The sequence below is a fragment of the Myxocyprinus asiaticus genome, chromosome 12 (genome assembly GCF_019703515.2).
Source record: "Myxocyprinus asiaticus isolate MX2 ecotype Aquarium Trade chromosome 12, UBuf_Myxa_2, whole genome shotgun sequence".
Lineage (NCBI taxonomy): Eukaryota > Metazoa > Chordata > Actinopteri > Cypriniformes > Catostomidae > Myxocyprinus > Myxocyprinus asiaticus.
Window position 1 is genome coordinate 23,562,092 of NC_059355.1, and position 27,630 is coordinate 23,589,721.

Genomic DNA, 27,630 nt, shown 5'->3' on the forward strand with positions numbered 1-27,630 from the left:
ACGGGCAGGTGGAGCTTAGGATCTTAGGATCCTTCCTAAGGGAGGATCTTCTTCTCACAGACTGGCACATGGGCTCCGATGGTGAGGGAGCCAGGGCTGGACCGCAGGAGAACGGCCCTGGCGAGAGGCAGATGGGGCACGGGACTTTGGAGGCCTGAAGGCGGCCGAGTTGTGCCACGGCAAGATGTGTTTGATCGCCTCCGTTTGCTTCCTCACTGTCAAGAACTGATGGGCGAAGTCCTCGACAGTGTCGCCAAAAGATGGTTGAATCGAGAAAGCGAACCTTCTCAGCGTCACGCATCTCCGCAAGGTTGAGCCACAGGTGCCGCTCTTGGACCACCAGAGTGGACATCATCCGGTCCAGGGGACGGTATGCAGTTCCTGCATAAGCCCTGGGTCGGTTCTACCCTCATGCAGATCTTTCAACGCCTTGGCCTGGTGAACCTGCAGGATGGCCATGGCGTGCAGGGCGGAGGCGGCCCGACCCCGTAGCCATGTAAGCCTTCATCATCAATGAGGAAGAGAACTTACAGGCCTTGGAAGGGAGCCTTGGTCGGTCCCTCCAGGTGGCTGCGCCCTGCAGGCATAAATGCACTACTACGGCACGCTCTACCTGGAGAAGATCGACATATCCCTTAGCCGCTCCGCCGTTGAGGGTAGTTAAGATGGACGGGCCCGTGAAACTTGTACAGGCACCTTCCACTTTAGCACGATGTTCGCAGCCACCCAGGCAAGCACGGCTGTCATCTCAGCGTCCGCCTCATCCTGAGCTCTACCGCTCGTGAGCGGGAGCTCAGAAGATTCGTCCACTCTCCAATGCTGCGACCGATAACTCATCCTCGTCACAAGCCGCAAATGAGACATTAAATCCACCCTGAGGCAGACCGCCTGCGTCGCTCGACAGCTCTTCCAGATAGAACGAGCGTGCTGGGGGATGGGAGGTCGTGGGGGCTGAGCCGGCAGAAATGCTCCCATGTCCACATCCAGATCGCTCGCGGCGCTCGCCGACCCGGCCGCCTGAGTTTCAGCCCAGAACGGACCGGGTTGGGAAGCAGACATGGTGGCTCCTTGCTTAACGAAGAAAAAGTGAGCCGCGACCGCAACATTCTCATGGGCATGTTCTCGCAATGAGAACACGACCCCTCCACGAAAGCAGCCTCGGCGTGCTGGTGCCCCAAGCACTCGAGACTATCCGGAGGGGAGAGATAACGGCCACATCCAGTAGCACAAAGGTGAAAGGCCATCTTTAAAAAGACGCCAATCGTTTGTGTGAGCTCTTTTAGTAGAAAATATACTCTTTAGAATATACTCTTTTAGCACCTGTAGACTCGGCCGCCGAAGTGCCCAGGGGAAGCACAACACTCGACCGTGCGAGGGTGACCGCTGACATGCACCGTAAATCCAGCAGCGTAAGCGTAGGTGATGGGACGAACACAATACATGCATTCGGATCCAAAGAAAAAATCTGAATGAGTGGTGCACGCCATCTCTTTTTAATCCCGTATGTCCGGGGCGGAGAGTGGCATGCAAATTCCACTCGCCAGTTCTCATTGGCCTTTTCTATTTTAAGTAAAGGTGATTGGGGCTCTCAAGATCGAACCCTTAGTGTCACTACATCGACACAACGTCGAGTGAGTGACAGACAGGGAATAGTTTTTCATTTCTGAATATGTGACTATCCACTTTCACTTTTTCCACTTCAGTAATGTCTTTCATTTTCACCAAAAATAAATAAATAATAATAATTACTGTAATTAATATCTAAGCCCATCTTCAGATCGAACAGTAATAAGTTGCTTGGCTCATCCTGTCAACAACTGACAAGAAAACAAATTTAATCTGAAGGGTTATTTTCCTCAGAGAACAAGTTCATAAAATACATTCATTTGTAACTTGTGACAACTGCTCTCTTCCCTGCTTCTGAATCGTTATATAAAGATTTGAAATGAACAGGTCTTAAAGAAGGGTCGAGTATGTGTAAAATGAAGTGGCTTTACCTGTTGCTCCTGAGCTTTGCTGTTCATTTTGCCTTTATTTATAGAAAAGCTTTCATTTATTGTATTTGTATTCGATTCCTTTAGGTTTGTCAATTTAATACAGCAAAATAATTTTTGAACTGTGTCTATTAAACCGAAAAACAGGATACACATGCTTTTTCCCTCTCTCTTCACTCTCTTTATCCTGCTAGGTTTTATTTGAGTGTTTTTCAGTTTTAATATAAGTAATTGGAAAAATGCTCTGGGTGCTTCAAGTCATTAGTAAATGAGCAGTCTGCTTTTATTAGCATCCGGCTTGTAAATAATGCATTAAACTCTAGAAATAAACATGATCAACTCTGCTCTGTATCCATAATGGGGGAAAAAAATAATGCTGCTTGACTTCCACAATTGAAGACTTTCAGCAAATTGTGTACATTTGGATGATATTTGTGGAAACAGTGATGCAAATGCAAAATCACCTTGGGTGCCTTTTCAGAATAACAAGGGAAATTAAATTTTGTGTTATGCACAGTAATTGTTCCAACGCTTCCCTCCCCCCTTCATTTCTTTGTTTGGTGGGGAAAAAAGAGAAAATTCAGGGCTGTTTGTAATCAAGGAATAAGGCTCATAGGTTTTCTTATTAAACTCTTTTTTTTTGTTCTTTTTTTTTTTTTTTTTTTTGTGAGGAATGTGCCTTGTGAACTGGTAATTAATATTGTGGCTGTGCTGGTAATTTGTTATTGCACCATTATACCGTTGTTCCAGCCGTTATTCGAACAAGTAATGAGCTGTAATTTTACAACGGGAAATTGGTTTATGTTTAAACAACACATTAAATTGTTAGAGAGAAGCATCAGGCTAAATAAATGATTTGCTGTTCACATCTCACCTTGTGTTTTGGACCAGGAAAGATTTTTAAGTGATTTTTTTTAAGCATTGTTTTAAGTCCAGGCTCACCATGAAGACTAAATTAATTGTATTCAAGTATAAAATAGGCCTAAATAGTTCCAGTCCTGGATGCTGATCCAGGCCATGCTAAAAATCCATATACTGTAGTAACAGCTATGACACAAAACTCCTGTTCAATGTTTCACTGTACGGCTTCCATAGATGATTGTCATTTTTATTGCATAGCAATGTTCTGTTAAATCAGAGATTTTATCCTCTCAACATTATCACACAGGAAACTGACATGCTGCTTCCGAATGCTGTTGGACCCTGAAATTGACCTCAATGTGACATATGCCATCCCGCCACCCCAAAAAACAGAAATGCGCTAATGAAAGCACATTGCGTGAGCAACCTCTTAAACAGGTTCTGGCCCCATGGAAACCAGGAATTGATCATGTTCACAAAAATGATGGTGGGATGATTTAGAGGTTGCATTTTTGCTCTAAAATTACATTTTTAGTCCATTAGTTTTAGGGTTGGGGTTGGGTTTAGGGAGTAGGGATAATAAAATACGCATTCCTGAGGCAATGACTCTTGAGGTTACAGTTAGCACAACCTTCAATCAGAGCCTTTACAAGTTTAAACAGAGTGCTTTTCATCATTTCATCTCAGCTCTCAGCTATCTGTGGCCTCCATTTTGCTTTACCTCAATGCCCCGTCACCTCGGAAATAAAATGGCAAGTTATGTCTGCTCTGAATAAATTAAAAAGGAAACTTGATTTGTACATTTCTATGTGTATAAAATACAACACAGTTAAATGTAGAAGGTCTGTCTGTATTACAATCATTTATGTGTGTGTAAAAATCTGCATGTTCATATGTGTGTGATTACCAGCAGTGCAGTAAGAATGCCATTTTGATGCATTGCACCCCAGGTGCAATCTATGCAAATGATCAGACAATTGTAGCATATTCATATAACATATTCCACCTCTTAATAATTGCACGGGAGTTATTTATTACCAAAAAGCTATCTGATATCTTGTGCAAGATCAGCCTTGTGTAACAAGCTGACATCCCATCTCATTCAGTGTAGCTTGCATGAAGAATGTTGCGTTGATCCTCCTATTTTGGCAACTTGAAATGTTCATAGTTCGTTCTTTTGTCTAAGCATGCAATATTTTCTGAATACATATTTTTTTACAGTGGTTCTGGTGGGCCATGACCTAAAAAAAAGTTGGTTGCAAGTCTGTTCTGATAGGGTTGCAGACAGTGGGAATAATAATAAAAAAGGCTAAATGTAAATAATAAAATTCAAGTAACTACAGTGTTGTTATAGGACAAAATAAATCAACATGGACACATAAAGTAGAATCATGTTACTATACCCACATTCTAAAACTAGAATGCTAGAACAACAATGATTTTTTATTAAAACTGCAGATATTCCATTCATAAACACTTCCTTTTTGCCTTGTTGCTCACATAATGCTCTCTAATGACATCAAAACACTTTAAAGGTAGCGTATAACTTGTAAGGTCATGTATATTTTTATTGCATTACAATACCAGCTACATTTACAAGCTTGTTCATGTGCAATCAAATTGTGCAGTACAACTCAACTCATAGAGCGGTGCACTTGTGATGCAAAGGACTGGGGTTCGCGTCCTGAAGCGAGTCGACATGTGAACGATAGTGCTGAAAGTGTCATAGATGCACCAATAAATGATGTAGTTGCTTTAGCCTTTGCTGTTTTCATCTCATAATTGCTGTTACGAAACTACCGGTTATGTTTAGGTTTAAGGTTTAGGGTGCTTTCACACTAGTGCTAGTAGCACTTTTGGTGTGCACCTGGGGTCAAATGACGTAAAAGTGCGGTTCGTTTGGATAAAGTGAACGCTGTTTTCTGAACTCGGGTGCGCACCTGGGAACCGCACCCGAGTCCGCTTGAAAAGGTGGTCTGGGGTACAGTTCATTTGAACTCTGGTACGGTTCGCGGCTGATATGAATGCAATCGTACCAAATCGCGGAAGTGAACCACTAGTGATGACGTATAATTTTGCGTCTTTGCAGGCTCGTGATCGCAATTATTATGGTATAATGCGTTTCTCATACTTTCTTGCGTCCAAATACAGAGCAGTTCATATTCTTCACATCTCTTCCAACACATCCACGGGCTCGCGGCAGACAAACGCTAATATTCATCACATCATTGCACATTCAATGCATCCGCGGGACACAAACACGTGTTGTTCTGTGCATGGCAAGTTTTCATTGTAAATCCAAAGAGACAAACTTTAATACTTCACTTAACACAGTGACGTCTTCTCGAGTTGTTACCTAGTTACAGTGGTAAACAGCTGCCGCTTCACGTTGATGAAGTAATCAGACCGTGGTTCGGACCCAAATAATATGATGTGAACATAGACCAGTGTGGGCAGCAAGAGGGGGAGGAAACTAACTCTGGTTTGGCCCAAGCAATCGAACCAAGTGTGAAAGCACCCTTAGGGTGCACGTTTGCTGCGGTCCGATTCCGAGTGCGATTGTTCCCGGTGCCCCCTGCAGCGCTGGTCTGGTTTCACACTCACTTGATTCTATCGAACCCCGGTCCATTTGCTTTCATCTTACGTCATCACAAACATGCATGGAGAACACAATGCGACCCCTCATACATTTAGTTTTTTTGTTATTTTGCACAGCAGAGTGAACAACAACTGCGTATATGTGCACTTCATGGCGTAACTCATCAGATGTCCAGGGGAAGGCGGCTTGCTGCTGCTCGCAAACAGCGTTTTTTGAGGAGACAGCTGATGGCAAATAATTCATTTGCATCTTTGTTTACACTGCACGCTTACTCACTCTCATGTCCAAGGTGAAGTTATCGCCACTGTCATCTCCTATTATACCCTATATTTATAACCTATAATAGTGTTTATATATAGTATTTATAAGGTGTATAGATAGATAGATAGATGTCGTCATCGGCTAAAACGCATGCGCAGGTTACTTTACTTCCTGAATGAGTGCGCACCCGAGTCCGAGTTGCTTTCACATTCACGTGAATCGCGCTACAGTTCAATTGCAACCGAACTCAGACCACCTCCTACAGGTAGTCTCGGGTTCGGTACCGCGGTGTGCTCCCCGGTCCGCATGACAGCTTTCACATTACCAATTTTTCATGTGAACCATGCTCTGTTTCGAACTAAACTGCCAGTGTGAAAGCACCCTTAGAGTAGGGAGGTCCATTTAGTTGATTTCGAACTCCATAGAGGAGTTCGCCATCTGATCGCTATCTCTCTCCATCTGTTTGAGAGATTTAACTTGCTTTTTAACTTGCTTTTAAAACCACACAGAGGACATTTCACCTCGAAACTACCACAATACGACTGATTTTGCAAAAATGTAGCCACAGTCTTGTTACATTCATGTGATCAGGCTGAATTAAAAAAGCTTATCAACTGTATGTTGTCGATTGTTTCTGTAACTTAAAGCTAGCCATATCAGGCAGATGCCAACACAGGGAGATTGCGTGACATGCTGGCATCCTCAAAAGCACACAAACACGAACAAAAATACGTAAGGTAAAGGAAATATTATTAAACTGTATAAGGACATTTTTGTTTTCTTTTCTACGATAAACAGTTTTGGTACTGTGTTGGATCACTACTTGATGTCCAAAGTAAAATCTCTTACTCTGTTAAAAAGGACTACTGTACATTGTGGTATGCAAATGAAAACCAGTCAAACTAATTCATCATCAAACAGTGGAATTTAGTTGGAAGTCAGAATGGATGTGGGAAGAGGCTGGAACAGGACTCATCATGTTCCTGATTGCTTGTAATGGCTCTCTGTTGGTGCATTTATATCACTTTGTAACAAGCTCTGTCCTTAACTTCAACTCATTGGCACTCTTCCCATCTTGGTTCATTCTGATCATTATGCTGTTTCCTTACAATAACCCTTCCACTTTCATTTTATTCCATCTTGAGTCGCTGTAATATGTCTACAGTTGGGAGGTGTGTGTGTGTGTGTGTGAGGCACAGAGAAAAGGGATTTGCCCCATGGTGCCCACGCTGCCCGTGGTGTGCCAGTGTCCTGCTGCCTACTGTCAGGGTGCGTCTCAGTCAGTAAGGACCCTAGGGGGACTGGAGGCCCTGCTTAGGGACCAGCCCCTCCTACCTACCCTCAGCGTCTCATCCGAGCTTCTGGCCTCTTAACCTTTGGAAAAGTGCTTAGAGAAACCATTTACGAAAACAAAAGAAAGAAAAAACACCCTCTTCTCTGCATGTGTCCTGACCTTTCCCTGTTATGTTCATCTCATTTTAGGAGACTACTTATTTATTTATAAGAATAGCTTATTAATGTAGGGGGCTGTAAGGGTAATATGAACATATTGTCCCAAGGCAAAATAAAATTTCAGTGACATTAAAGATGCTGTATCAGAAAATGTAGGGCATTTTTTGGAAACAATTTGTGTAGCGTGACACAGTCAGGTTTGTTATATTGATTGACCCTCTCATTTTTCCATACTTCTCTTCAGGTACCTCAGAGTTTAAAGATACTGATTGATCTGCTGAAACGTGTCTGGGATCAACAGTGTCTTGGCCTGTCTGAATAACAAAGGTGTTGGGTGTTTTGCTCTAACTGAGGTGCTGATACAGATTCCCTCCAGGCTCGAGGCCGCTCTGTCTGTTTGATCTTCAAATAAACCATCAAGTAATAAAGCCTATTCATATGCCAAAAGATAATGCCTCTTGATCTTGATGATTAAATCTCACTTCATAAAACTGAACAAACACAGACTGTATTGCACTATATTTACAGATTGTTTAAGTAGGCTCAGTAATCGTAATGCATTTGCTGATGGTCTGTTAGGGTCAGGCTGCACACATGATAAACAATACGGTTCTTGTGAGTCCCCAGGCTGTAAACTGTAAGAGTCAGATCCTTATCAGGATCAATTACTCAGGGTTATGGTCAGGGTTCGGTTGAAGGGGCTGGGGCTTTTCCAGCCGTCTCTTTATTCTTTGACCCCCCCATCCATCTTAAAGGTATGGCTCACCCAAGAATGAAAATTTGGTCCTAATTTACTTACCTTATTGATATTTCAAATCCAACAAGATCATATGGTAAGTCGGCAAGTTATTTGCGAGAGTTCCGGTGGCCTAGGATCCACTAGCTACATTATGCCAACTCACCGACAAGCACCGTCTCTTGTGAGACATGTTTGCATCTGCTCCAGTGTGTTTAACTCCCCCTGTGGTGTGACCAGAAGCGCATTGCATCAGGAGTGTGGAAGACCAGGGTTCAGATCCCATGTTGAAATTAGGAAGTAATCAAGTTCACTTAATCAGTGAAGAGCATTTTCAGAGGTTATATCTTTCCCCCTGAAATAAAATTTTTACTTCACTGACGGTTAGGTTTAGGTTTGGGTTGGGGGATACGGTTAATAAAATATGCATTCCTATTCACTGTATTACAGCCTGTACAGCTGAAAACAACTCGCTTCTCAACTCGCTGTTGGCACCCCTTTCTGGATGATGCACCCGGAAAATGGAGCTCACACGTGTCCATACGCCCAACAACACTTACTGCTTTGGCCACTGGGGGCATTGTTTTGCATTTCTGAAAGCACACACCTTAATTGTGCACACACCGATTTCAGCTAAAGAAAAGTCAACCTACTGTTTCTGATTTCACTGTGAGATCAGTCTATCCAAACCTGTGCCACTTTATTACTTCCATGGATGACAAAAGGAGATGATTAGCAAAATATTAGGGACAGCTTCAGTCCCTGTCTCTTTCAATGTATGGAAAAAGACTCAACATTCTTAAAAAGTTCTCCTCCTGAATTCCAAGGATGAAAGTCACATGGGTTTGGAATGACTTAAGGATGAGTAAATAACAAAATTAATTTAATTTTGGGTGAACTAACCCTTTAAAGAAGAAGAAAAAAAACAACAACAACAATGCAGCAATACAAGCAAAAATTATTACGTTTTTTTTTTTTTTTTTTTGGCTAACACTGTCAGCAGGAATGATTTCAATACATATAAAATATGCTAGGCATTAAAATACTTGTTGATTAAGTGTACATCCTCTTTTGCATTTCTCTATATTATTAATAATTTTAATCATAGCTGAAATGGATTTAACACGACAACAACTCGTGCACACAACATTAATTTTCAAGTGAAGTCACGGCAGATCAATTGTGTTGTGACTATTTTTACAGGATGCTTGTTGACAACCATGCATGTGTGTGTGTGTGTGTGTGTGTGTGTGTGTGTGTGTGTGTGTGTGTGTCTGTTTGACAGTTGTCACTCTGCAGCAATCGACCTTAGTCAGGGAAGACGCCATATTTAATATGATGTGAATGAAAATAAGTGTCTGTGGGAAAGAAGAACAGTCTGTTAAATAGGTTGTACTGTCTTAATGTCTTAAAGGGGTAGTTCATCCAAAAATGAAAACACAAAAGGAGATGTTAAGCAGAATGTTAGGAAGCGTCAGCCTCAGTCACCATTCACTTCCATTGTATGGAAGAAAAAAAATGCAATGAATGTAAATAGTGACTGAGGCTGTCAGTATCATTTTGACTAACATTTCCTTTTGTGTTCCATGGAAGAAATAAAGTCATGCTGGTTTGAAAAAAATGGTGGTGAGAAAAGGATTTCAGAATTTTCATTACTGGATTAAACATACAGGTTTGGAATGAAATGAAGGTGATTAAATGAGGATATTTTGTTTTAGGTGCAATATCCCTTTAATTCACATCTATTTTTCACAATTCATGTTTTCTGGATTTTTGAGTTTTTTGACTTGGCATATTTTCATCCACTTAACGATAGACACAAAAGTATACAACAGTACAATCCCAAAATAACAACCCAACCCAATAATAAATTCCCAACAACTATCCCTCACACAGCCTTATTTTCATTTATGTCAGAAAAAAAAAAAACAAAAACAAAAAAATCTTGATTAAGGTCTATGGGAAATACAGTACATGTAAAACAACTCATAGTGTTTACATGAACTCTATAGACATACTGTTACCCAAAGACTGTAATAATGATATTTGAGTTGTGATGATGCAGGTTTACTCTATGTCAGCATTGATGAGTGAGGACAGGCTGCTGCCACAGGTTTCTCATGGTGCATAGACAGCAAGTCTGATGACACTGGCCTTGAGCTCTCTGTTCATGTGCCCCCACCCCACCCTCCTCCTTGTCCCACCGTCTCACTGTCACACAGGAAAACTCCCCCGACCGTTCCAAACAGCACTGCACATTTTCATACGCCAGCGCCCGGAGGTTAAAATCACTCATTAAGCCGCCTGAGATTTATTAAAATAGATTATAGAAATGTTAATTAAGTCATTAATTACATTATTTAATCAGCATTGACAGATAATGCGGTGAGCATTTGTGGTTTGGAGGGGGGAGTTGACAAACTATGGGGGAAGGTTAGTGTCGGATCTGTGTGTGCTCATGTGTGCATGCGTGTGGTGCTGATGTTGTTTACAGGAATACATTGCTCTTAAGGTATTATATTTGACAAGACTGTATCTGATAGAGAAAATTATTCTGAGTTTCTTCCAAGTCTACCACTTTGAAGTGCTTCTATATGCTGTACTGTCTGAAACAGTATCACAATGGACTTTATTACCACTGCATTACTTTTTTGGTGAGCATAAGGGGAAAAAGTTGCTAATAGTAACTAATAATGACGATAATAATGATTATAAAAGAAAACACCTCTGTGAGCTCTGAGATTTTCAACAAATAGAACCAATAACCTGGCATCTTACTGGGATCAAAGCAACAACATGGCGGCCATTAGCATATAGTAACATTGTGTTCCTGTGCTCCTTCTGTGTGCTCTAGTTTTCGATCCACAATTTTAAATCTTTCATTGTGGGAACATTTGGAGGAAGCATTTGGAGTGACATTTGGCAAAGGCCTCAAACCATATTTCCAAGCTGTTTAGAAAGAAAATACAAGGGGAGCAATCACGAGATGGATTACCAGGGAGGCGATGCTGTGAACTTCCTTATCTGTTGACAGCTTAGTTACCGTTCAGAACAAGAAATGTGTTTTTCAATTCAGTTGAGAATGGAGTGCTCCTTTGTCCCCATAGACCTGCATTACTGGATTGTGCGATCGGACCTGATAACTCTCAAATAACTGGCCTTGAAAATGAGTTTGGAGGAATGCTTGATTTGCTCTGTGATTTGGATTATTTATTGGCTGCAAAGTTTGCCAAGTTCTTTTCAACACAAAATGTGCAAAAGAGTTAAAGTTCTATTCCTGAGTTTCGATGTCCCCTTTTAAAGGACAAATTTCCTCACTCACAGATGGACAAGCGAATGGGATAACATATGGCTTTTGTGTGGTCTCTCTCTCTCTCTCCCTCTCTCTCTCTCATTTAGGGTGCATTTATGTATGTTATTATGTAAGAGACATTCTAATGCAATGAGTGCAATGAAGATTTTCAGGGTCAATAACAAATTGACACCATTAATTACAATTTCAGATGAAGTAAACACTTTATCAAAGCTTTTGAATTGCATTGTAGCCTGGGAGTGATCATGTCTAAATGACACTCCTTAACTGTGACACTTTTAAACTTTGTGTAATTTTAAAGAATTAAAACAACAGTTTCATGTCTATCCTTGTATTTTTCATCTGGTCGAGGCTGATAAGGGTTTTAGAAAGTAATTAGTAATAAGTAATGCAATTACTTTCCAGACAGAGTAATTAGTACAGTAATCTAATTACACTGTAGAAGATGTAATTAGTAGTTAGTAATTAATAACTTTTTAGAGTAACTTACCCAACACTGGTAGAGTATCCAGAATCTTTACTCAAGTAAAAGTACAATTACTTAAAAAAATGTTTTACGTTAAAAAACATTTACGTTAAAAATTACTCAAGCAAGAGTAACAAAGTATCCAATTCAAAGAATACTCAAGTGGCGAGTAACTAGTTATTTCCACATAAAACATAATGAATGTTTACTCCCAAATATCCCTTTACATAATAAACATTTAACATGTATTACATAATAATAATAATAATAATAATTATTATTATTATTATTATTATTTATGGAAACTGTCATAATACACCCTCATGTTGTTTCAAACAATATGACTTTCTTTCTCGAACACAATTAAGGAGATCTCAGACAGAATGTTAGACTTAATCATCATTTACTTCCACTGCATGATTTTTTCCTCCATTTTTCCCACCCAAATTATAAATAATGCTGAATAAAACAAAGCAAGATCATGTCCCCCAGCCACTGGGGGTTGCGTCAGGAAGGGCATCCGGCATAAAACCTGTGCCAAGTCAAATATGCGGGTCAAAATGGGAGCAGCCAAAAAAAAAAAAAAAAAAAAGAAGAAAACAAAGCAAGATCATCCTTTATTAATGCCTACTGTCACTATTTCTAAAGTCCTGATGCATTTTGAAGTCCTGATTGGATTCTTAGTTTGGTGTAGTTACAGTAATTTTTGTGCCAAAATAATTTAGATCTTTAGTTATGTACACAAAGGGTAAACTGCAACTTAACTCTGTGTTTTGAAGCGTTTCAGAAGTTGTTCTCTGTTATCCATAAGAGAAACGCGCCGCTTCTTTCAAATGCAGAAATGCTTTGCACGCGCAAACACTGTCTGCTCGTGCTCCAGAAGTCAAGCATGCGATCGACAGGGCACAAGAAATTTACACCTAATGCAGATGTTAACATGGATATACTGATATATTGCAGCACTGATATAAAATGTTTACTTATAAACTGAGGTCATAAGAGCCCATAGTTTCAGAATCACACTGAAAATGACCATGACACAGACAAGCCTACATTATCATAATCGCCAAAACTTACCGCGCTGCAATTTTAATCTTTAAATATCCACTTAATCATTTATATGTAAAATGAAGGCATTGCGAGATGAAAGTGTTTTATTTGAGCGCTTGCTGCTGCTGCAGTCATGAACTGGACTCCATTGATAGTGTGCAGCTGTAAAGTTCTAATGTCGTAAAATCCCATTCAATAAATTATGCATTTATTAACACTTATTAAATTAAAACTAGTAACGCAATGACAGGAACGTCGCCCATTGTACCGAAGTAAAAGTACACGTTTTTTATTAGAAATTCACTTGAGTAAGAGTGAAAAGTTCTCACCATTAAATATACTCATAAAAGTATTTTTTTTATTATTTATTTTATTTATTTATTTATTTATTTATAATTTTTTCCAAAAATCTTTTTATCAAGTTAATGTAACGGAGTAAATGTAGCATGTTACTACATACCTCTGGAGGCTAAGAGTATAACTGCACTATAAATTAACTTTTCAGATCACACTGAAGAATCAGGGATTAAATGTAAAAGAGAAATGTGACAATTCACTTCTAATAATTTTTTCAAGTATTTGAGTTAGCAGGGTAACTGATGTCATTCAGGCATCAAAGTATTTCACACTTTCTTATCACCTCATAAATGTGCATCTCACATTGAAAGTGTTCTGAGTAGATTCTGTCAGGTTTGCTACCTTTCTTATAATATCTTCTCAACACTTTCTAAACTGTTTCTGTAATTATACAGCTACTTAAATGTGGTAAAGTGACAGTTTTTAGGGTGATATTTCAATTAGAGGAGCACAATATACCTTTTAAAGATCCCAAATCCAATGCACTATGATCTGCCTGTGGTAGGGAAGCAGAGAATAAATTGTGGTGGGGAGCCATCACTGGTCATTTATGGCTCTCAAGAGGTTTTCTCAGGACTCCCATGGTCCCTGTAAAAGAGAGGGAAGGCAAAATGGGTAATGATGAGATTAACGCTGTTTAAACACACTAGACCAATTATGTGCGTGAATATCTCAAATAACACGGAATTTAGTGGAGACAGAAAAGTACATAGCTGTCGTATGTAGTTTTCTATGGCTAATTCTAAAAAGATAATGATGAATTGAAGGATGTGAAATATAACAAAGTCCATTCTGCATCAGAGCTATCTTTATCTGCCTACATTAAGTATAAACATTCTTTAAAACTTTGTTCTAAAATCGTTTTTTTTTTTTTTTTAACAAATCTGAGGAGGCACATTTGAAAGCCTCCGCTTCTTGTGACTGTTATTTCTCTTCTTTTTCCAAAGGGGCGTGTGTAGTTACTGTAGCCACCGATTACAGAAGGCAGAGCAAAGCTCCTTCAGCCTCCAGCCTCGAACATCTGAGGAGCATGAAGTCCACACCAATCTGAGGCAGTGCACCACAGCAGGGCTCAAAGGTCAAGACTCACAGCCAGTGGCAGGAGAGAGGAAGTACTTCATGTAAGCTCTGAGGGAAGAGGATCAGGGCCGGCGCTGTTCTGTTTGACTAGAGGGAATAAAATATGTGGTGAAGGAGGGAAAAAACAGGCAGACTTATTTAAAGTGATCATGTCATGCATTTTTTTTTTCTTTTTTTCTTTATTTTTCCTTGAGATATACTTATAATGTTAGGACAGTTTTTGCAAAAAAAACAAAAAACAAAAAAAAAATCATAATATAGTATTAAGTGACCATTTTCCACCCTGTCTCTGGCCCCCTGTCTGAAACACTCTGTTTCTGTGCACTACCCCTTCAAGGCCACGTCCACACTAATACGTTTCCGTTTGATAACACAACTTTTTCTCAAGGTTTTGGCTGTCCATCCACACTGCGATGGCATTTTTGTCCAGTGAAAACTGAGCTTTTCGAAAACGCTCTCCCAAGTGGATTAATTTGAAAAAGCTGTTGAAATGTGACCAAGAAAGACAGAGATATCTGATATCTGTAGCAGCTTTGTTGTGCCTGCTATCCACTTTAATAGCATTGTTAAATATAATTGTTACTTTGTACCAACTTTAACATTGCATTCCTTCAAAGGTGATGAGAATTTTACTCAGAATTGCTGTCTGGTGGCGGAACACGAAGATAGATGAGTTTCAGACCTTACATGGAACATCTATTTTTTGCATGCGATGTAAGGGGATTTAAGCATTTTCACAGGTTTCAGTGTGGATGAGCAACTTTTGGAAAACGTTTGATAACGGCAATGTGGACGGAGAGCTTTTTGAAAACGAAAAACACAGTTTTCAAATGTTTAAATGATTAAATGTGGATGTAGCCTAAGGCTTCAAAATACACGCCCACTGTGTTATGATTGGCTAACACCTTTGCAGCACAAACACCCCCTGCCAAAACAATAGTGGAACTGCTTTTTACAAAAATGAAAGAACTCTAAAAGCACTCAGTTCAGGCAGTCATTAATAGGTATATGTCCCAATTTATGTGAAGGATACAGTCAAACTACAGAACTACAGTTGTTCGACTAAAATAACAAGAACAAGCTGGCATACTGTTACATCCCAGTACTTGCATACATACAATTTTGGTGATAAAATAATGCAATATAAGCTGACAACAGTGTAAATAGTCCAAACTAACACAAGCTGTGAATGTGAAGGGTAAATAAATCTGTATCCAGCTGTAGGTTGAGTTATAAGGTATCTTCTCCGCTGGGCTTCAAATCTGTTGTGTGGCCACTTCAATACGCATCTTTTGTAGGTAAATATGGTATGTTCGCTGGGTGGGGAGTCTTCTTCAATCATTGAAATAGTCGACCAGGACAGGAGATCCCCCTCGACTGTTTCACTGCGGGACAATGGGCATCCCGATGCATTCATTCCAGCCAAAGTATGGGACATCCTGTCTAAGATGAGTCAGTTGAGACAGCTGGCAAGCTTACTAGCATATGCTAAACCACTGTCTTTTGTTGCACTCTGTGCTACGCTTTTGTCTTACATACTAAAATGACTGAGGGCTCTGTTTTTATGAGTGTGCAAAGCGCAGCGCTATGTGCTACGACCGTGCACAACGTCTTTTTCTAATTTTCGTGAGAGCGCTAATTCTGAGTGAAATTTTTGTGCCAGCGCAAAGCACAAATGGGTGTGGATGGGAGTGTTTGCCCTATTGTGGGTTTAGGTGCGCAAACTCTGTGTGTATTGTATGTAAATGAAGTGGCACAAAGCACAATTTGATATTTTCCTGAGAAATAGATCATTGCGCTAATACGTTTCAATGCCACCTCTTAACTCAGCGCTAAGTTCAAATTCAGTTCCTGCATTGCAGTTTGGAGATTCCACCAGCAAGAGGTAATAAAGCTCATGTCCAAATTCTGAAAGAATAGAACATTAAATAATGTCCCTGATAATCGCAGTTTTTCAGAGGTAATAGCTTGAGTCAAATAATGTCCCTGATAATCGCAGTTTTTCAGAGGTAATAGCTTGAGATTTGTATTAAACTTTCTAGAGGTCATGGTTTATTTTTTTTTCAATTATTTGTAATATTATTTTTTATTGTTATTTGTATATGTATTATTATTATTGTATATTTATAATTAAATTTATGATTTAATTTGTAGCTGTGGTGATGGGGGAGTGGTCTTGTGTCTGTTTGCAGGAGAGAGGAAGTGGTGTGGCTCGTCAAGCTGGTTGACATGATTTCTAGCAGATGTTTCTCATTACAGTGATAGCAGAAAGATGCCTTAAAACAGCTTAACACTCCAGAAGAGAGAGAGAGAGAGAATGAGAGTGCAGCATTGTCAAACTGTTTACGTTACGTGTTGAAGCTATTGAGTGTTTGTGAAGAAGTTTATGTTTATTTTTGAGAGTGAATTATTGAACTGAGTGAAAAACCCAAAAGAGTGTATCTGCTGCACAGAAGGCAAGAGAATAAAAGCCTTACCTGAAGTGTGTCACTGCTCTCCGTCTCCTCATTTTGACGAGGGCTAGACAGCCAGGGTAGGCTTCGGGGCTGTAGCAGCAACCCCCTCGTGTCTGATCAGGCTCCGGAACGCCTTCAGTCCTCCGCTTGGGCCTGGAACAGGAGTTGAAAACGCTGCTCCAGCTGCAGCTTGATGAGGGCCTGATGCTGGTTCTACTGGATGCCAGCAAGGGTCTTGATCACCTCACCCAGTGGTGAGGACTCCATGATGTCGTGTCTCCTTGGATCCCGGGTTTCGGCACCAGTGTAACAAAACCTTCAGGTTCAGGTATGGAAAATGAGGAGACGGGAAGCAGTGACACGTTTCAGGTAAGGCTTTTATTCTCTTGCCTTCTGTGCAGCAGAAACACTCAATAGCTTCAACACGTAATGTAAACAGTTTGACAATGCTGCACACTCATTCTCTCTCTCTCTCTCTTCTGGCATGTTCAGCTGTTTTAAGGTGTCTCTCCACTACCACTGTAATGAGAAACAGCTGTTTGAAATCATGTCAACCAACTTGACGAGCCACACCACTCCCTCTTTCCTCACATGTGCAGACACACGACCACGCCCCCATCACCACAGTAGCCTAGTAGTAATTTTCCACCTGTTGTAGAGATTGATTTTTAAGTCACTGCAAAAGGGGCTGGAGGAAGAAGGAGAGACTAAAATGTTTGGATTGGGTATGATTTTTGTATGATTATATTTTAAATTCCTTTAAAGTGTCATTTGAATTTAGAAATATTTTTGGTTAGGGGGACCTGGGTAGCTCAGTGAGTAAAGACGCTGACTACCACCCCTGGAGTTCGCGAGTTCAAATCCCAGGGCATGCTGAGTGACTCCAGCCAGGTCTCCTAAGCAACCAAATTGGCCTGGTTGCTAGGGAGGGTAGAGTCACTATAGTCATGGGGTAACCTCCTCATGGTTGCTATAATGTGGTTGCTCTCAGTGGGGCACGTGGTGAGTTGTGTGTGGATGTTGCGGTGGATGGCGTGAAGCCTCCACATGTGCAATGTCTCCGTGCATCTTATCACATGGCTTGTTGAGTGCGTACTCAACAAGCCACATGATAAGATGCGGAGACTGACGGTCACTATGCAACCATGAGGACTTAGAGTGCATTGGGAATTGGGCATTCCAAATTGGGGAGAAAAAGGGGGAAAAAAATAAATAAAAATATAAATATTTTTGGATTATTTTTTTCATGTTTGAATACATAATGTTTTTTTTTATTTTTTATTTTTTTATCAAAAGTGAAGTGAAGTGCATGCCGATACAATCGCTGTTAATACTAGCCATGATTTGTGTGTCCGTAGATGAACATGATTAATAATACTTGCATTCCCAATAATTTAGCTGAGCGTACATCTAAATTCAGAAGAGAATTGCATTTTCTATGAGTATTAAAGGAGCATGTCACTGTCATAGATATATGCCTGGCATGCCTGAGTCAGTCCACTCTAGCCTTCTCCCATTCCATCCATCACAACCACTTCCGGGGCTGGGAGAGTGGAAGGGCTAGGTTTTTAGAACCTTCTATGCTCCTCTTATTATATGCTTCTATGAAGATACAAACTCAGAATCCCATCTTGCATTGCAACGAAAATATAGTGGCGTGCATAGCTGGCAAGCCAATCGTGATCGCATCTTATCTATCATAATCAATCATTATAAACATCTAAAAACCACATTATATGTTTGATAATATACAATCTGACCTTCAGTGCACCTGCTGTGACATAATTTGTCATCCATCTGCTGTGAAGTGTGAGGTAACATTTATTTTAATTACAGTGCACATTAAAGAACTCACGCTGGGAGATCCGTTAGTACAGCAGAAACTCACGTGAGAAAAGGTTAAATGTAGGCATTGTTGTCTTGCTGTAGAGGCAGTTATGTGCTGATGTATTCATCCGTGTGACATCACAAAGTAGGGAAAATCCAAACTAGCTGTTTTTGAAGCTTGGTTTTTGCATTGGTGAGGAAGTTTTGAGCTCTGAAACTTGCAGTTTGTTTTTATAGTTAAATGACCTCTTATGTCAGAAGATCAAGGACATTTTTATTCCTTATATCATGACCCCTTTAATGTTAGAGCTCTCACCTGCACCTGTACCTTTCAGTAGATGAAACTCAAATGGATGATGCCGCTCTGTTCTCCTACACATGGACAGGGAAGAAATGGGTGGAAAATGAATAGATGCTTTATTGCTCTTTCTGCACAGTGATGATAATGTTATGATAAATGCGTTTAATCAGTACAGTTAAGTTGATACAGAGTTTTATTGCTTTACTTTATCAATATCCTCAAGCTCTTTTGCCATTTTATAGTTTAACATAATTCATTGCACATGTCACTTTTTATTGGTCCGATTTTTCAAGGGATTCGCAGAACTTCTAAGACCACTTATTGAGGACTTTCAGAAAAACTGATGCAATTCAAATGTCAAAGGATTATACACTCTGTAGAAATTTTACTTTTATGATTTTTACACCTTTTAAGGAATAAATGCCTTGCTTGACTTTTTTTTTAAAGGTATATATATATATATATATATATATATATATATATAAACTTTGATCTTCACAGAAAAGAAAATTCAAATTATCACACAATCCAATAAGATTTATAATACAGATTTAATTGCAGGATTTAATTATCCTCATTTTAAATTGTATTTTGTGTATCATGTTTTAAATAAAGTGATTTTTTAATAATCCTTGCAGCACTGAATAATGTTATAATACTTTAACAACATGACTAACTCAGACTGAACGGTTCTGTTGTGGCTTACTACAGTTCCAGTCTATGTTCTCACTGCAGAGTTCTAACACACTTGTTTTCTTCACATACTGTATGGTTTATGGTATTTGCTTTACTTTGTGTGTAATCATGCATACATATGCAAATGTAGCTAGGTCAATATTTTGCCTAATTATGTTAATGTTCATTGTTGGTTTTATTTTATTTTATTGTTTGTTTTATTTCCACAAACGGCTATGAGTTAAAGCAGTCATTTCATATAGTACAAACTTTGCTCAGAAGTGTACATGGTTAATTATGTTCAGCAGGAACTAAAGCATGTAAACAGATTTTTCCCAGTAGGGCACATTTTTGCGGCACACACTATGTACTTACTTCAACGCGATAGTTGCGTCATCCTTAGAAGCACGTTGACGGCTGATGGGGTCAGATGCATTTTTCTTTGCTCTTTCCACAGGAATGCTGAGTGAAGGGGAGGGACAAGTGTGCCATATAACATGCTGAAAATGCTCTATGTCTCTACAGGAATAAAAAGCACCTAGATCTCATTCTTCAGTATCTGTCCATGCTAGGTTATGCAAGTCAGTCCACACAACCAGAGTAAAACTGCTACACAAATATGTATAGGCATATCTGTAATTTTGTCTTGTTGTGGATGTAGTCTTTCATCTCTCATCCAACATCTTACAGAGGTCAGGAAATGCCACAGCAGACACACCAACATCAGTGTGGTCTCCAGTCCACCCATGCCTGCATGCATGTGTGCTCTCAGGGCTTAGTGTGCACGTACAGGGCCAGATGGGCACTTTCATGAGTGTGTGAGCGTGGATTACTCTTCCTGCTACATCTGGGTCTCCACATGTCACAGCACACTACGGCAGGAGAGAGAGGCAGGCGGGCGGGTGATGCCACCCCCTCTTTGAAGGATGCCTATCTGACAGCCGTGTTCTCCAGAAGGGCACTGGAACAAATGCCAAGTGAAAAGGTCACATGCCCCAGCTACAGCAGCAGGACCATTGCATAGCACTCTGCCATTTAGATAACCTACATCTTTTATAGTAAGTAAAACAGTTAAGCCTTTGACTTCCTGGATGTTCTCAGATGTAGCAACAGTATTTTCAGGTTTCTGTAGAACTCTTGTTAAACTCTTATTAAAGGAATATTTCATCCAATAACAAAAATTATGTCATTATTTACTCACCCTTATGTTATTCCAACCTAAATGACTTTCTTCCTAATTGCTCTTCCATGCAGTTACAATGAATATGGACTGGAGCCTTCAAGTTTAAAATATGTGCTAAAGCAAAATTAAAGTATCATAAAAGTGGTCTATTGCGTTGTGTGAAAAACACACCCAAATTTGTGTTTATTCGCTGCTAATATTCCCCTGGAACTGGACATCTGGATCATTTAGACCAGTTTTGTGAACCGGATAACCCATTTCATAAAAAAAAAAAAAAAAAAAAAAAAAAACACCTCAAAAGAGTTCATTCATAAATAGGATATCATTAGGGAGAGCTAGGGGGTGGTTAAGATTTTCAGTGGATAATGACTTTAATTTCTGTTACTTACACAATTTTCTGGCTTTAGAAGACTTACATTGCAATAGAATATAGCACATAAGTCGTTTAGACATTTATGATATACTTTTATGATGTTTATGCATAATTTTTTAAGCTTGAAAGGTCCAGTCCTTGATCATTGGAATTGCATGGAAAAAACAACCAATACTTTCTACGAAATCTCTGTTTTTGTATTTATAGGGGTTTGAAATGATATGAGGGTGAGTAAATGGTGACATAATTTTCATTTTTAGGTGAACAGTTTAATTCTTGAGACTACAGGCACTTTCCTCTGTTTAATGCTCTGAAGTTCTTTTAGTGAGTTATTAGAACATAATGTGTGATCTGGCTTCTAAAACAAAACATTGCCTTTAATGACTCACACCATATATTTTAATTCTGTGCAATCATCTAAATAAAAACATCTAAATATGGCTCTGGTGAAGTATGAACTACAACAGATAATGTGATTTGCAGGAATTGTAATTAGATAGAAAATGTGCAACGTACAGCTTGTTTGTGTTCTGTGGGATGACCTGCATTGTCCTTCCCCTCCATTACTGGTGAGATAAACTGGTCATGTGGCTCAAGTGCTTTTCAGTTTCCATGGAGCACAGACTCTCCTCTTTCCTTTTGGAAATGTTACAAAAATGCTCTCACCATTCAACTGCAGGTCAAATATGTAATCTGCTTGGGTCTTGGATGGTTTCAGACATCATAACTAGCTGTTAACCCACAGATGACAATCTCTTGCACGATGAACAGTGTAGCTCTTGTTTTTTCTTCCTTTTTATTTTATCATTCATGTCTCCTCAATCAAATCAAACTTAAGAACTGAATATAGTTGTGTAATAATGTGTTAATTAATTAGGCCTATGTGATTACTTATTTGAAAAAAGTATGATACTTTTAAAGATAACTCAGTTTGCCCAGAATTTTCTGGAAACACTGCACATCATTTGTGTCACCCACAACAAACTTATTAACAAACACAATTAAACAATTCTGAATGGATTTTTATTCAGTAGGCTACTGAAACGAATTGAGAGGACATAGTGTCCTCTATTTAAAATGTAATATTGCATTATTTTACTGAATATTTTGGCTGAATATGTTTTTGTATGCATTCAGTCATCAATTCATTAGCCTAGCCACACGCTGATGTTAGCTAATGTTAACACTAGGGCTGTCGATTTAACATGTTAACCCTTGTTTGTAGCTTTGCGGTCAAAAATGACCCCTTTTGAACTTTGCTTCCTTAAAAACATGGTTTCCTTCATCTCAGTGGCATGAGATTTGGTGACATTTCCTATATTTGTTGTCTATACACACACACACAAAAAGAAAAAGAAAAGAAAATGGGCTGGATGAAGTTGTGTGGTGGTGTGACAAAAAAACTCACACTTGTGATGTTCGAGGTCAGATTTGACCTCACATAGGAAATGAATGGGTGAGAAGATAAAATGAGCATATTTTGTTTTTATATATATATGTATATATATATATATATGTATATATATATATATATATATATATATATATATATATATATTATTTGTCAAATAAAATCAATAAATCAGCCACATTCCAGAACACACACACACACAGAAATTAAGGGGTGATACTACAACACATCCACAATGCATAACACGTGCTCACACACACACAATCACACACAGGAATGAAAAGGTGAGACTATAAAAGAGAGCATTTTTTTTTTTTACAGAGTATGTCAAATAAAATCGGCCACAATGCAGAACACACACAGAAATGAAGGGGTGAGACTATATTACTTAGCACACTCCAAGCATACTTACACACATGCACGCACGCACACACAGATACACACACACGCATAAATGAAAGGGTGAGGAAATAATACCTAGCACACACCAAGCATGTTTATACACATGCACGCACACCAACACAGACTCTCACACATGCAGACACACACGCACAGATCAAAGGCTGAATTTTAGAAAGGTTTTTTTTTTTTTAAACAAGTCTCCTGTTTGTATACAAAATCAATTATCACTGTTCATTCCTGTTAATTTCTGTTTATTGCTGTTGGTTTTATTGACATTCTTTATTAATTTATTATATTGATTTATTGAATTGGGATGTTTGAAATAAATGATTGAATTTTACTCTAAGTCTTCTCTTTGTAACACTGTGGTTTGTAATCATAACATGGCATCACTGTGACAACTGACACTTCAAAAAACCTCAAACCAAAAACATGCTAAACTCTGACAAAAATAGTGATTTTTTTTTTTATGTCTTTAATAATATCTAAATAAATAACCAAATGCAGAACTTGTGATAAGATCTAAAAAATTTTTTTTTGCTACAACCAGGCAAATGTTTGAACCTCTGCAGCAATCTACTGGTTATAATTGTATAATTTCAGGTAATTTTACTTTAAAAGTTTTGTTTTTTTTTTTGTTTTTTTTTTTTTTGTATGGCACCTTTTTTCATATTTTCTCCCTGATTTAAATTGAGAAATGTCGATTTTCACTGAAGTGAATGTGACATAAAATGTTCTTATTTTATATTAAAATTAATGGTGTAGTTTAGTAATTTAGAGGTAAATAAGGTAAAAAATTAAATAATCATGGCTGACTGTGAATAGTGAATTTCTACAATGGCATCTGTACCTGAAAATATGATTTATGAATGATGCTGCATCCATGCCACTAGATGTCACTGTAAGTCCAAGATGACGCGAACAAAAAGTTACTGAGTGCAACTTTATGTATGATTAATTAAATAAAAAATAAAAAAATAACATGTTAAAATAATTAACACAATTAATCATGTCCCTGGACCATAATAAGAAATATTACTACCAATCAGAGCAATTTTAGCTTGAAGTACCAACTATTTTCAGCAGGTGGCAGTAAGCGAAACTCCAGCTGCACAGGCAACACACAGATGTACAGACAACAAACTACACTCTTGCTTGACACTAAGGACATCACAAGATGAGGACACATTCTTGCATTCAAACACAGCTGGATGAAGCACAATTTCGAATGCAGTGATCTCAAGACGTGTTTTTCTAAGTTTCAAACTAAGTTTAACTTAAAACAACCACTTTTTGTATAGTACTTGTCTGCCACAATAATGTAATGTATTTTAATTATCTGAATTATTATGTTTATAATATATATAACATTTATAACTATTTAAATATAACTATTATTATTAAATCATTACATATTAAATTATTATTTGAGTGCCTTGCTCAGCAAATATTTTATATATTCGATTAATTGTGATTAATTGATTAATTAATCAGCTTATCATGTAATTCATTAGTAAAAAAAAAAAAAGTATCGATTAGCAGCCCTAGTTAATACACATTCCTGGTCTTATAGTGAATGATTCATATATTAATACAAAAAAAAAAAAAATTCTTCACAATCCTTCATCAAAATGTAATAACTTGTTCTGCCTCTGTAGTAACTCTGAAGTATGTCATTTTATCGAAGTTTTCATACTTAGTCATGTTGACTTTAATGTTTAAAAAAATTTCAGTTATGTTTTGAAACACAGCAATGGTTCAAAGATTGGTTTGTACAAACAACAGCAGAAAAAGTTATCCCTTTAATGTCTGAATAGAAATTTAAAAAGGCCTACAGTATACATGATAAAAGCAGAATCAAAAACAATAACTGAAGCCAGATTTGTCAAAAAAGCTTGCTTAACATTGTGATACTCAGATATGGAAATTTTTATATGTTCAGAGTAGCTCAGCTCGTCTAACAATGGGTAAAGTCTACTCTTTAAAGACTAATTAGCTGGGTTTATCAATGATGATCAGATAGGGCCATCTCAGCCTGTGAGGTCCAGGTGGACAAACTTAGGTCGCTTTGAAGCTCCACTGCAGATTTGGCAGAGGGGGCCTCACTGCCAAATGTCCAGGGCAGTGGGGGATTTTTGATCTGCACTGTGCTCTCCTACCTGATGAGGCAGATTAAACAAAAGCCACATAGCATTTGCATTTGATGTGTAAAACCCTGTGGCTATCTCAGTCAAATGACCTGCCGCTTGGCTTGTCAGCAAAAACCTCCTCACTGCACTAAAATAAAGTGAGTGATTTTCTAAAGAGCATCCCATCATTCTGTTTGACATGTTTGAATATCCTCTCAGACAAGCTCTTCAAGTCACAGAAAAGCAAGGTAGGAAGGAGTAAATACCTGCTAATGTATCCATAAAACCCACACATAATGGTTTATAGTTAAATAAATATAGCCTATGCTTATGTCCTTTTTACTATGTCATTTCACACCAAAAAGGCTTGGATAATTAGGTTCCACAGGATGTTGATTGAAAATGAATCCAAGTTTTCATCATGCATAAAAAGTTAATATATTTTGAGCCCATTCAGTAAAGCTAGTGTATAGTTAATTTACATGCTTGGCAATAAAGGGCACTAACAATGCTCAGAGGCCTGTGATGTTAGTTGTGTTATCTCATCATTCATCTCAAAATGCTCTTTTGTTGTCACATTATTAAAATGTCCATGTCTAGCTTTCATTGCATTAGACAGACATTGTTTTTAACCCACAATACCTTATGCAATTGGGCAATGGCAGCTCCTAAAATGACAAATGGCAGCTCCTTTTTTTCAATGAGTCTTGTAAGACTGAATGTCAGAGTAAAGTGCATCTAAAACAGTATCTCAAATCTGGATAATCCCACAATTGCAGTCATTTGATTTCCACAATCTTCAATATAGAATGTAAACATCTCCACTAATCCTCGTTTTGAAAATAAATGTCTGTGAATCTATAAAAAAGAATAAAAAAAGAAAAACGGAAACACTTTAGAATACTGTTCCTTCATTACTAGGTAACTATGCAGGATTAATGCAGGACAAACGAGTAGTACTACATTAACACTTAAGTCACTACTATTAACTAATATGGAAACACAATTAACTAATCAGTAAATAATTACAAACTGATGACTGTGGAAGATTACTAATAGCTAATCAGTAAATACTGAATTTTATTTGCCTCATTAAGAACTAATAACTAACTATGGCTAAATTTAAATAACTACTAATTAATTACTCATCACCACATTAACTCCTCCAAATACAGTGTCTAAAATGTGAAGAATTATATTTGTATTGTCAAATTGAAAATGCATCTTCAGAGAAGCATGATTGTGCCTCTGTTTTCTTCCGAACAGAACTGGATCAACTTATGAATGTAACATAAGAAGAGTCTGGTATCTATATATACAAATAAGGATGTCAGAGATGTTATATAGAAACATCTTTTAAAAATCGAGCTTAAAGGTTTCAAAAAAATGTTAAGGGGAAAAAAAAAACTATTTTTACAATTAATTTTTTAGTCATATGTTTGAATATGTTAATCATAGAGTAGGTGTATTCCAGTCATTTTTTGTATTTTGCAGTTTTATGTATTTTTGAATAACTTCTAACTGAATAATCTAAATCGTAAAACTACACGTCCATCAAAACTCTAATCCAATCAGCATTCACGATACTGGATGCTGGAGCTGAGGAGATGGGCGGGGCTAAAGCAAGGAAAAGAACGCGGTTCTTCTGTGTTGATCCGCCTGAACAACACATGCTGCAATGAACGCATACACGCAGTTAAGATATGTTTAGTTCTGTTCTGATCAAAAATAGTCAAAGGACACATGGAAAATATATTTTAGAAGCATTTAAGAGGAAGGACACAGACATCACCCTCGGAAAAGTGTCGTTTTCCAGTGACTTTTTGAGATCAGTGCACTTTCTGTAGACATTTATTTTTTTATTCATCTTTATTTTTTTATTTTAAGTTGAAAGGTAATGTTTGAAAGCAGATTGTGGAGTTAATGTTTACACTAATCACCGCATATAAAACTTGTGGATGTCCTCCAGCAGTCATTCAGAGCACACAGCATGTGTAGTAGGCTGCAGTTGTGAGAACCTTTAAAAGCATTATATCCTGCTATAGGTTTGACAAAGATATTGTAAAGCAGTAATGTGTTTATTATGCATTTTATGTTCAATGAATTCAATCCATAGAAAGATGTTTTGAATGTTTTTACATGTTTATGAACAAAATACTTGAGTATTCAATATTAACTGACAAGTAACACCTCAATTACTTTTAATGGTTTATAAGGTGTTTTCACTTTAGAATACTGTTCAAGATCATTAGTAATTCCTTTAGAAGGATGTGGTAACACTTGAGTCATTACTAGCGGGTTACCATGATCTTTACTTTAGAATACAGTTCCAAATGGTCAATAACTCCTTTAGAAGGATGTAGTAACACTTTAGTCATTACTAGTGGGTTACCACGATCTTCCATGAATTAGTTATTAATAGAGATCTAACCCCAAAGACAGTAACAGCATACTCGTTTGTAATGGTAAAGAGAGATATCCATAAGAACCATATATTTCTGTAAGGTAAGTTGGCTAGTAATGACATTCTACCAGGCAATGTAGTAATTTAGAGGGGTTATTTCTTTAAGTTCATTTCTGGTTAAAGAGCACAAGAGAGACACTGTCCTGCTTCTGTAAAGATGTACTTTATTTTTGTCACTAAATAGAATAGAATAATTTATATTTAGTCATACCAGTGCTGGAATTGGTAAGGAAAAACAAA

General features: G+C 38.1%; 1 protein-coding gene across 4 annotated transcripts in view; it reads left to right on the plus strand.

Annotated features, from left to right (window-relative positions):
- Window positions 1-27,630, plus strand: part of LOC127449634 (piggyBac transposable element-derived protein 3-like) — a 201,945-nt gene that overhangs the window by 169,813 nt on the left and 4,502 nt on the right. For 2 of the 4 annotated variants that reach the window (XM_051713167.1, XM_051713168.1), the window contains exons 5-6: window positions 14,037-14,210; window positions 19,886-22,449. In XM_051713167.1, coding sequence (XP_051569127.1) covers window positions 14,037-14,210; window positions 19,886-19,898 — 187 coding nt within the window. In that variant the 3' untranslated portion in view covers window positions 19,899-22,449. Of the gene's footprint in view, window positions 1-14,036; window positions 16,995-17,117; window positions 22,450-27,630 lie in introns of those variants that run through there. The other 2 variants (XR_007898764.1, XR_007898765.1) reach the window with 2 other exon arrangements.